General features: G+C 50.5%; 1 protein-coding gene across 3 annotated transcripts in view; it reads left to right on the top strand.

Moving 5' to 3' along the window:
• LOC138537982 (coagulation factor XIII B chain-like) overlaps positions 1–12,602 on the top strand; it is a 1,433,866-nt gene that overhangs the window by 179,920 nt on the left and 1,241,344 nt on the right. For 2 of the 3 annotated variants that reach the window (XM_069641495.1, XM_069641494.1), the window contains exon 2: positions 1,321–1,524. The exons of the other annotated variant lie outside the window; for it this stretch is intronic. In XM_069641495.1, coding sequence (XP_069497596.1) covers positions 1,321–1,524 — 204 coding nt within the window. The remainder of the gene's footprint in view (positions 1–1,320; positions 1,525–12,602) is intronic. 3 annotated transcript variants of the gene reach the window in all.

Raw genomic sequence — 12,602 nt, 5'->3', positions numbered from 1 at the left:
AAATTCGTTGTGTAGTGGTTCGGTAAATTAAGCAGTAATTCATTACTGCCAAAAAAAGTGTCAGTAATGGAATTACTACCAGGATTTGCTGATACCGCTGACCTTGAAACAGGGTCTGACTGGGGCATGACATTGCCTCGGGCACCAATGAAAACTGGACCCCAGTTGCAAATTGCAGTTCATTCCTTTTGTAACAGACTGTTTGAATACTACCCAAGGGTGAGTTGTCTTTATCAAATGTAACGCAAATTGTACAATCTATTTATTCAGCAACAATGGTCAAAACTACTAGCCGCATAGTGAAGTAACTCATCAAATTGGCCCACATTGGCAAAAAAAAGTGTCCCACTTTGACCAAAAAAACTGGCCCACACAAGCATTTTGCATTTTTGATTTGGGTATTGCCCTATTGCCAGGGCACCTTAAAATAAAGATTCACCATTGCATTAATAATCATTCCCAAAGTTTGTCATTTCCTTTTTTGTGATGTGTTGTCTGAGGAAATTGGCTGAATTTGGTGCTTTCACTTCCTGGAAAAAATAATCCATGTCCTATTCTGGTAATAGTTATTACATTACATATAGATGTATTGATGAGTAGCGATCGGCTATGGGTACAAATGTCATTGAAAGGTTTTCCATAATGTGCCTCTGAACCGCGAGATAGAATACCCCCTGTAGTGGAAAGCTGCCCATCTGTAGTTGTATGTTGTGTACTCCCCCTGCTTCTCTTTTCCACCCTTGCCCTGTCTGCCTGGGCCACATTTCCCAGGGGATGAGAGGGGAGGTATGAAAGTACAATATACAACATGAAAAATACCCACCCACAGTAACCCGAAAGGATAAAGAAAATCCTGACAAGAGAACATATCCCCTGCTATGATGGCATAACAGTTGATTAAGAGTTGCATAATCCTCTGCCATGATGTCATTGGACGAAGGTATATAATTCAGCAAGTAAAAACATTGCTAATGGCTGGCTAGGAAAGACATATTCACAAAAATGATTGCAATAATATAACATCTTTCCTTTCAATTTTATTTCAGCTAAACACATAACTACCACAAAATGGTGTAATATTCAAAATTATGTACGTGCTTGCTCGGGATTTTCTTTTCGAGTAAATCTATTTTCTTAAATGGAAATTATCATAATTTCTGAAATGTTTATTCAATAGTTTCAACTTATTTTACTGCTTAGAATTATTTGTTGCTCTACATTTCATCATGGGAAATTAATGTGAATACAGCAATGTGCATATTGTTCCTCATTTAAAGGGCTTCTGTTTTTTTTTGTATTTGAATTTTTTGAAATTTGTAGGTAAAGCCTGTGACTTTCCAGATTTTGACAATGGCAGAGTAAGCAGCTGGGGCCAATACCACTTCCCAGGCCAGCATTTCCCAATGCAAAAAGGACGAGTGATTGCATTTTACTGCTATCAAGGTTTTGCAACATCTAATGGCGATGCAGATGGTTCCATTAGGTGTACTGAGAATGGTTGGATTCCATCACCAACATGTCTTCGTGAGTACTTTTAAAAGGTTTTGGTTTGAAATTTTGGGGGTAATTCATAGAATTCGGCGCACAGCGTATTCATGGATTTCAACATCCATGACCAGCCGTGGCGCAGAGCGGCGCAGCGACCCTGCAGCAGCACCAGTAACGCCCCAACCCTGCCCCCTGCGCCAAAACATTGCACAAATCCCCTACATGGCGCAAAGTCCAGGGGACTAGCATACAGCCCCCCAAGCACAAAAACGCACAGAAAACTCCCCGTGCGGCCCTTGGAATAAACGTACCCTGCTTGCGCCAGCGAAAACACGTGGAAACTCCCTGCGCACCCCTCGGAATACACGTACCCGCTCGCGCCAGCGAAAGCGCGTGGAAAACTCCCTGTGCACCCCTTGGAATACACGTACCCCGCTCGCACTAGCGAAAACGTGTGGAAAACTCCCGTGCACCCCTCGGAATACACGTAACACGCTCGAACTAGCAAAAACGTGTGGAAAAGTTCCTGCGCACCCCTCAGAATATACGTACCCCGCTTGCGCCAGCGAAAATGCGTGTAAAAGTCCACATGCACCCCTGGAATACACGTACCGCATCCCACGAAGAGCACGTACAGAGCGATGGAAACCCACGTGGGACCTTCAACCCGTGGCGAGGGAAACGCCTGCGCATGTTACGTCACAGACGCACCTATGCGCTAAGGGCCTTTCCTCAAATTACACGCTGACATGCTGTTTTTTCACGTGCCAAATCACTCTGTATCAAGCTGGCCACGCGACAACACACGGAAGACCACGCTCCTGCCCAGAAGGCCGAATTACTGCCCACCAGACCCTGAGCAGCCTCCCACGAGCCATCTGGTGCTGCTTGCCTGCCTGCTGCCACTGTGCCCTGCCATTTGGTGCCTGCACATCTGCCATCTGCAGGGGTCCAGTTGCAGTGACCACCCCTGCTGGAACAGAAGACTCCCGACGAAGTACCATCACTCCACACCCCAGCCCCAGGACCCAGTAGCCCACCCACACCTGCCTCAGGGGTTGCCATGTCCGACACAACACCTTCCGGCACCAGTGGCAACCCCCAGCCAGAGAGGCAGAGGGCTACCAGCTTCAGTGCCGCAGAAGTTGGTATCCTGGTGGAGCAAGTTCTAGGGCATTATGATGCCCTCTTTGGAAGACCACGCGCCGACAATGATGGACGGAAGAGGATCTGGAAGGACATCATGGCTGCCATCAACGTGGAGGGGGTGGCAGCCCGGGATGTACGACATGTCCGGAAGCGCTCTTGGAGCCAGTGGATGCAGAGGGGTGCTGGGTCCGCCTTACCGATGACCAGATGAGGGTCCTGCAACGTATACGCCCAACGCTTCACCACCAGGTCCTTGAGCGGCATACGTGTCCGGAGTCGAGCGGTAAGTGTCCATGTGTACTGATTGGACGCAGTATATGTTGAGGTGTGCCAGGTGTCTGCAGCTTGGACATATGTCTTGAAAGGCCCATGTATGGCTGTGTATGTTATGATATGATATGGCATTTGTAACGCGCCTATACACAAGTGTTTCAAGGCGTGACGAGGCAGGGAGAGGGGAACAGGGGGAGGACAGACAACGATCCTACTAGGCCAGGTGTCATTCAGACCGCGCAAGTGCAGGGGTAGGGGGAAGGGAAAAGTGCAGTACAAGGTAAGTAGAATAGAAATACATAGATAAATAAATACATAGGACCAGCTGGTGGCAAGTGCAAGGTAAGTGCAGACAAGTGCTGGGAAGGGGGGGCTGTAGGGATACAGAGAACAGTCCCGCAGTGCAGGGGTTACCAGGGAGGCAGTGCAAGTGGAGAGTGGCTGGGCCCAGGACCGAGGTCGGTGAGAGTGGCCAAGTTTCAGATTCAGTGCAGAATTTTGTGAAGAATTAGCAGGGGAGAGGGAGAGAGAAAGCAGAAGCAAAGAGGAGGGACATGAGTCTGCCGCATGTGAGTCCAGTCATGTGTGAGGCACATCAATGGTTTGTGTAACAATGCATTATGCGGAGCAGCATGCAGAACGCACACATGTATGCATGCCTGTGTCTGTACTTTGACATGTTTGGGGTGTGAAAGATGTGTGCTGCTGTCATGGACATGCATGATATACATGTCCGTGTGTCTGAGTAGTGTGTGCGCCATGGATGGATGACACATGTCTGTGACGATGTGTTCATTCACTGATACAGCCTAGACATCCTTGTATCCACTGTGTCTGGGGGTATACCGGGCCAAATGTATGACCCTCCGGTGATGTGTGTGCATATGACCAGCATGTCCCATGGTGCATGTTAGAATTAGCCCACCATTGGATGCAACTACGGTGCCTTGGACATGGATGCCAATGTATGTTGCATGTGCCATGCCTGTTCCTGCATGTGCGTTGCCTGCACTGACCCATGACGTTTGACAGTGTCACTCATGTGCTATTGCTTTGTGTCTAGGGGACTATAGTTCAGTACCCTGATGCTTCAGTTCAATGTCTCCCTTTATACAGCGGCGAGAGTAGAAGAGGGTCGGAGATGGCTCTGTGGAGGAAAGCGGCAGGGATGCCTCAACCGGCCGGCGATGCAGGGCCCAGTCACCCTCCAAGGAAATACCATCATCCGGGAGCAAGGGGACTGGTGCCGCGTCTGCCACTAGGGCTGCAGCGGAAGGGGCGGATGAGCCCACACAAGGGCTTGCAACGGCGGAAGATGGTGCAGAGCCATCCAGGTTGGTGGTGGGTATAGAGGAGGAGGAGGCCACTACAGAGCCGCACATGAGGCCTGGTGGGGGTGGTACCACTGGTGCAAGTGGTGCAGTCCAGGGGCAGGGGCAGGGGCAGGAGACAGCATAGGTCACCGCGGAGGTGCCTGTGCATGTCTCTGTCCCTGACACTGCGACTGTATCACCATGCACCAGCAGGGATGCCCCGTCCCTGGCCCGTCCGCAGGTAGGAGGGAGGTCCACGTCATCTGGCACTCCTCTACCTGCGGACGAGGGGACCGTGACCGGATGGAGTCCGTCCTGTTTGGTGTCACGTTGTGCACACGTGACATTTGTGATGATGTGCGTAATTCCTGGGGGGACCACGCACGTCATCACGAAGAGCTGTCTGCCAACGTGGCCTAGTTGGGAGGGTCCATGGTTGGGGGTTTCCTCCATGTGTCGGCCAGTCTTGCGGCCCTCTCCTCCTCTGTGCACACCATACACCAGTCGTTCTCCGTGCTGTCTTCCGGCCAATATGCCACTAAGGCCTCTTGTGGATCTACCCCAACCAATGCAGCCAGCCTGGTGGAGATCCCATCCCTGCCACAGTTGGGAGCTGGAAGTCCAGCAGGGGTGGACACGCCACCAACTGGACCCCAGCAGATGGAGGATGTGCCGGCATCATCGGGCAGGGCACGTGCGCGACGGCGCTGGTGGATTCCATCATCCCGGATGCCGTCGTGGTGGCAGAGGCAGTTGTGTCGGCGGCAGTGGCAGGCTCAGCGTGGGAGGCATCATGGCTCGGGGCCATCTACACCACAGGGGCAGGCATCGGCCAGAGGGCAGGAGGACCCTGGATTGGGAGTGTCTTCCGTGTGGCAGCAGTTGGGCCAGCAGATAGATCCAGAGCTGCGGCGGGCAGAGGAGGCACGGCTCACTATGGTCAGGGCGGAGAACTCCATGTGCAGGGCATTGAGGCGGGCTGAGAGCCTTGAGGCAACTCGCAGGGAGTTGGAGGAGGCCATGACTGCATCCCTGTGAGACCTCGAGGACAGGGAAGAAGCCCGCCTCTGGGACGTTGAAGAGGAGTTTGATGATGCCCTGGCCCGGAACATCGAAGAGTGAGCCGTAGGACTTGCCCGTCACCATTGTACATAGTTCATTAGTGTTAGGTTTCCTTTCTTTTTTCTTTTATTTTGGAGTTAATGGACATTGCTCCACTTCATGTATATAGTTTTTTCTTCATAGAACTTTTTTTGTAGGTTTCATTTGCTTTGGGGATCACAGACCCTTTGGACTTTGATTGTATATAGTTGAAGACTTGTACATACTTTCTTTTTCAATTTTCCCATGGATCAATGGTTTTCTTTTATTTGGATTATTTATTTCTTATTGACATTGGCAATGGACCACTTTTTTCCTTCAACATGAGGTTCAATTATTTTTTAAATTGGATTAACTTTTTTTATTATATCTGTCATTGTATATTGATTTACAAGTTTGATGTCCTCTATGTTACTTCGTTATGTTTTCAATACATTTTTGCTAACTACATGATTGGTGTTGTGTTCTATCATTGCTTTTGTGCATGTCTCAATGAACATTGCCTCAATTATGTGTTTCCACTGTGTGGCTCCGTTGTGCATTTATGCATGGGCATGGTGGTTCTTTTAAGACTGTCATGGCATTAGTGATTTGGGAGGGGGCACAGTTGATGGTTGCATGCTTGCACTGGGGGTCAGGGGGGATTTTGGTTGGCATTGGGTTCATGGGTCTGTTTAGTCATGACATGTTGTTTGGTGGGCCATGTGTCCGAGGCCTGCTGGCAGGTGCCCGTCAATGGCTGGGGGACATGAGTCGGGGCCTCCTGGTAGGTGCCCATCACTGGTGAGTGGGTGGCTGGGTGGGGGACATGAGTCGGGGCCTGCTGGCAGGTGTCTGTCAATGGTGGGGGGGACATGTGTTTGGGCTCACAAGTGCATGGTGCCATGTGGGCTGCCTGCAGGGCATGGTCAGGGTGGATGGGCTGCCTGCAGGGCATGGGGAGGAGGGAAAGGACACAACCGGGAGGACCCACACTGCCAAATCACGTGTAAAAGTCTGTGTCACATGCATCCATGGCGTTTCACAGTCGCACACATGTCAAACACACACACACACATGTATGCCGTGCACGTAAATGAAGGTGGAACCAGCATCCATGTGTCACACCCCAACCATGCCATAGTACATGCACAGAAATGCCAACATGTGTGCATCGCCACATGCAGTTGTGCATCATGCTTTCAAACACATACACCATTGATGTGCATCACACATGACAGGACTCACAGGCAGCACGGTCATGTCCCTGCACATACACATCCATACATGGGCCTTTCCAGACATATGTCCAAGCTGAACACTCCTGGCACACCTCAACATGCACTGCGTCCAATAAGTACGCATGGGCACTTACTGCTCGACTCCGGACTGCTCTGCCTCTCGAGGATCTGGCGATGAAGCACTGGCTTAATGCGTTCTAGGACCCTTATCTGCTGGGTGGTAAACTGGGCCCGGCGCCCCACTGCATCCGCTGCCTCCAAGAGGCACCAGGCCTTCTTGAGGGTCCTGGACCTGAACTCCGACCAGCGCTTCCGGACATGTTGTATGTCGTGGACTGCCACCTCCTCGACGTTGATGGCAGCCACATGTCCTTTCAGATCCCCTCACGTCCATCCTTGTTGGCGCGTCTTCTTCCATAGAGGGCATCATAATGCACCAGGACTTGCTCCACCAGGATACCAACTTCCTTATCACTGAAGCTGGTAGCCTTCTGCTCTCTGGCTGGGGGTTGCCAGTGGTCTGTGATTGTGTTTGCCCCGACATGGCAACCCCCAAGGCAGGTGTGGGTGGGCAACTGGGTCCTGGTGCTGGGCTGTGGAGCGATGGAACTTCAGTCGGGAGTCTTCTGTTCCAGCAGGGGTGGTCAAAGAACTGGACCCCTGCAGATGGCTGACGTGCAGGTACCAAATAGCAGGGCACCTGGCCAGCAGGCAGGCAAGCAGCAGCAGATGACTGGTGGGAGTTGGCTCGGGGCTCTGGTGGGCAGGAAAATGGCCTTCTGGGCAGGAGCGTGGTCTTCCGTGTGTTGTCGCATGGCCAGCTTGATACAGAGTGATTTGGCATGTGAAAAAACAGCACGTCAGCGTGTTAATGCATGTAATTCGAGGAAAGGGCCTAAGCGCGTAAGCGCGTCTGTGACATAACACACGCGGGCGTTCCCCTCATCACGGTTGCATAGTGATTCAGCACATGAAAAAACAGCACGTCCGCGTGTTAATGCATGTAATTCGAGGAAAGGGCCTAAGCGCGTAAGTGACGTGACGTGCGTGGGCGTTTCCCTCAGTATGGGTTAAAGGTGAGCGGGGCCAGCAGTTCGCTGTACGTGCCTTTCGTGGAGACCGACGTGTGTTGCTACTTCTGGTTGTTTCGCGTGCCATCACAACTTCACAGCGCATCAAGGACGTATCTCTTCTTCTGGCGGGGGTATTGGCTACCCGTATTTTTCATTATCATGCAGCTTCAACGTTGGGTAGTGCAACATTGCGGCTACTCACTTATGTGTGTGTGAAGGTGTTCATTTACACATGTGTCTTCCGCAGCTGTTTTGTTGACTGACTAATATGTAGTTGATTGACGTTAATGCTGGTGAGATTTCAGCATTGCGCACGTTATTTTCAACTGGCAGAATCCTGAAGGTGCACTTTTGTGCAGTATGTGTATGCCCAGGCCCACTTAGCTAATATGTGTCATGATTCCTGCCCCTCATGTCCCCAGCCCTCCAAGATGTCAGGCTGGAGCCAGGCCACGATCATCTACATGGCCCTCAAGGGCCTCTCCATCCCTCCAAAGACCCACTTGGAGTCAGACTTGGCACATGTGGCACCAGACTCACTCACTCCCATAGGATAACATTGGGGATTGGACTTGTAGTGCATTGATGGGGACAAGATGGATGCCCCCACATATTTTGGTTCCCAGAACTGCATGTGCAGTCTAGTCTTGTGGGTGTGGTTCAGCCCATAGACACCTGGGATACCCAGAGACTATTTAAGCCATGCCCAGGCTGAGAAACATGCTTTGTGTTTTCTGCACCTGCAGCGTGACACTCACCGTGTTCGGATCGGTCTCCAGTAGGCCTGCATCTTTCTTCTGCGCTCAGCTCCTGCAAGAACAAGAACACTGTTAGGAACAGCCTTACCTTGCAGCGCTTCTGCCCATCATTCATCGCTTCTTCTGTTCTGCAGGCATCTTCGGCGGTGTCATTCCCATCCCGGCACGCCGCTTCCTAAGGAAACGGGAAAAGAACAGAAAAAAGGCATTAGTAAGCATTCAGCAAATCTTTGCTTATTTTTAAAGACTGTACGAGCTTCAAACGCTTACCTGAATCCCAGCCGCTCTGGGGGAACTCTGTCTCCGGAACTTCTCATCCATCTGCAAGAGGGAAAAGACACTCCAGGTTAGCTTGGAAACATCTAGAGGCGCCGCATAACGTGCTTACTCACCGCATTTCTTCTTCATAACCAGCATCCACGCTGAAAACGTTGCGGCACCTAAAAGACACAGAAAAAGAATTCAGTTCAATACAAATACGAAAGGGTCGCATCGCGCATCGCGCTCTCACTCACCTTCAGCACTACTCATCTCAGCAGCACATCGCCATCCCCAGATGCCGGCCATAATCTAAGGAAGGAAAGGAATGAAGTTAGAGAACTGTTCAAAAGACTCACTATACTTACCTGTCGGACTCTTGCCAGTGAAGTAACTAGGCAGCAACGAGCATGCATCAACCAACGCGCCCCTGCACTGAAAGCAGGACGGAGAGCACACTTTCCAAGAAAACAAGGTGCGCTGTGGATCAAAGGGAGGGGTTGGACCCCGGGGAAGAAGGGGTTCAAGCACACAGAGACAATAGGGAGTTAAACTCTACCAATCCTGTTTCAGGCCCAGTCTCCAGTCGAGTATACTCCAGGTAAGGGTTCGAGGTCGTAAGAGGTCAGAACAGGCTGAGTGACGTCCCCGTGGATACCAGGTGAGCGTTACAGAACACAAAGCCTCACATCAAAATCCACCTGGGCGTCATAGAAACGTCAGAAACCGACCAGTTAGCCCACATGTTGGGGCAGCTACGTTCCGAAGTACATGCAGCCAGGCAGGAGACCAACAAACTGAGGAGAGAGCTGATAGTAGCTAAAGAACGCACTGATGATTTAAGCTGGCAACTTCTCCAGTCACAAGCAGGGCATGCACCATTGCCAGGAAACGTGCCCTCGATGCCAGCACCATCAGCCAATCCCGTTCAGATAACATTACCTGGGGCAGTTCCATTGGCCCCACCCGAACAATTTATGGGGGATCCCAAGAGGTTTGCAATGTTCATGAACCAGTGCCGCCTGCACTTCCTTTGTAGACCAGGGGCCTTTCCGAATGACCAATCACGGGTTGCTTTTGTGCTATCCTACCTGAGTGGTAGCGCTGCGGACTGGTCTGTACCCTTTGTGGCCCAAGATGATCCTTTGCTGCATGACTTCAGGGGCTTTCAGCAGGAGATGGAAAAGCTGTTCGCCCGTCATACTCATGGGCAGGCATTAGACAACGAACTTCTGTCCCTACGACAAGGGAATCAAGACCTATTAACATACATAGCCACGTTCAATAGACTCGTAGTTGAAGCAGAATGGCCAGTGGAGAAGAGAACCACGTTATTTCATCGAGGGTTGCGGGGGGATCTCAAGGATGTTCTCGCACAAGTAGTGAACCCCCTGAAAGACTGCTCAGAATTCATTGATCTTGTTGTTCAACTGGATCATAGGTTGCAGGACCGAAGAGCAGATCGAACCAGACCGGACCCTCGCCCTATGTATGTGCGTTCAAAGGATAATATAGCCTGCTCAACGGAAGGTTCAGGAGAACCAATGCAAATTGGGGGGGTCAGATCCCCCTTGACTAAAGCGGAAAGGGATAAAAGGAGACAGCAGCGGTTATGCCTGTACTGTGGAAGGTCAGGTCATTTCCTTAAAGAGTGCCGTGTGAAGCCACCGAGGAGGACGGTAGGGGCCACGGACAAGGAAGATACCATCAAGGAATCGGAAAACTCCCCAGCCCGGTAAGTGTAGGGGTCCACTTGTCAAGCAAAGAAAGTGAACTACAGATCTCCCATTTTGCACTCTCTGTTGTCTTGATCAATCACCAACAACCATCTCGGATGCACGCAGTAAGAGCGTACATTGCCAGTGGAGCCGTTGGGAATTACATCGACCAGGATCTTGCGGCAAAGATGGGGCTTCCGTTACGCCCTAAATCAACCACTGACACTGTTACCACTGTCGACGGCACGGAAATAGCTTCTGGTCCCGTATCCCAATGCACTGCAGCTTTAACCCTTTTGTGCCAGGATGGACACCAAGAATCTATCGTTTTCGACCTCATTAAGGCACCACAGTTCCGGTTGATTTTGGGAATGCTATGGTTGGTAGCTCACAATCCTCGAATCGATTGGCGAGCAAAAGAATTGGCCTTTCCCGAGACTTGCTCCCACACATGTTATCGCCAAGAGAAACAATCAATAGACACCAGAACCTTCACGCTTGCGACTGTGGCAATCGGCACCCTACGAAGTGAATACCAGGACTTTCGAGATGTCTTTCAGAAAGAACAGGCTAATACCCTGCCACCACATAGACCATACGATTGCCAAATCGACCTGATACCCAGCGCACAAATACCTTGTGGGCGAATTTACGCACTCACGGAACCAGAAAAACAGCACCCGAAGGCCTATCTTGACCAATACCTGGTCAACGGGTTCATCCGTCCCTCGAAGTCTCCAGCAGCCAGTCCTCTATTCTTCATACCGAAAAAGGAGGGGGACTTGAGAACGTGCATCGACTATCGCGCACTGAACCAGATTACCGTAAAAAACCGCTAACCCCTGCCACTGATCCCTAAATTGCTTGATCAAGTCAAAGATACCCAAATCTACACAAAACTAGACGTGAAGGGGGCATATCACCTTGTTCGCGTAAAACAGGGGGACGAATGGAAAACCGCTTTTCGCACCAAATACGGCTTGTACGAATATCAAGTAATGCCCTTTGGCCTTTGCAACGCGCCTGCTGCATTTCAATACTTCATGAACGATGTCCTACGGGAATTGATTGATGTCTGTGCTCTAGTGTACATCAACGATATTCTAGTATATTCCACATCAAAGCAGGACCACGTTAAACACGTCCGATCCGTATTGGAGAAACTCTGTCAACACCAGCTCTACGCCAAACTCGAAAAGTGCTCATTCCACGTCTCCGAGGTGGAACTCCTGGGCATTATTCTCAGCCCGTATGGAATCCGAATGGATGTACACAAGGTAGATGCTATCCTGAACTGGCCATCCCCAAATTCATTCAAGGGGGTTTAAAGTATGCTGGGTTTTGCAAACTTCTACCGCCGGTTAATCCCAGGATTTTCGTAAATCGTGCATCCTATCACGTCATTGCTAAGGAAAAGCAACAAAAAGTTCCAGTGGACAACAGAAGCCGAGGAAGCTTTCCAGGAACTCAAAGCAAGATTCACATCTGCCCCAATCTTACGCCACCCTCGCCCTGATCTCCCATACCTGGTGGAAACAGATGCCTCAAGCATGGCTATGTGAGCCGTCCTCTCACAAAAGGACCACGAAGTGGGCCAGTTACACCCTGTTGCCTTCTGGTCGCGTAAATTCACACCCCCTGAACTCAATTACGCTATCACAGACAAAGAACTCCTGGCCATTAAGTCAGCCTTTAAGGCATGGCGGCACTACCTCTTGGGCACCAGACACACAATCACCGTAATAACTGACCACCGGAACCTCCAGTACCTAAAAACGGCAAAGGCCCAATCCTCACGACAACTACGTTGGGCTCTTTTATTTGCTGAATATGACTACGTGTTTACATTTCAACCAGGGGTGAAAAACGGGAAGGCCGATGCCCTTTCCCGTATGGGGATGGAAGAGCAAGGGTATCAGACCCCTGACCCAATAGCAATCATCCCGAGTGACAAGCTCCTAGGAATCACAGCAACCATAACTCAGAAAGAATTACATGAAGAAATCCAAAACCTGATGTGTCCGGAGCAATTACAAGCGTGGAGTGCACAAGGAGGACATTACATGATAAAAGATCAGTTGCCCTACTTTAGGAATCATTTATTCTTACCAAACCAAGAACTACGAGAACTAGTCATGTCCGGTTATCATGATTCCTTGATCGAGGGCCACCCCGGAATCGCTAAATCCTTAGCCAAGGTAAAACAAAATTATTGGTGGCCCACGTGGCGTAAAGACATTATCCAATTCAT

Source organism: Ambystoma mexicanum, chromosome 1q, assembly GCF_040938575.1.
Source record: "Ambystoma mexicanum isolate Mex_15411 chromosome 1q, UKY_AmexF1_1, whole genome shotgun sequence".
Classification (NCBI taxonomy): domain Eukaryota; kingdom Metazoa; phylum Chordata; class Amphibia; order Caudata; family Ambystomatidae; genus Ambystoma; species Ambystoma mexicanum.
The sequence above is the reverse complement of the archived record's forward strand: the minus strand, read 5'-3'. Positions and strand labels throughout refer to the sequence as shown.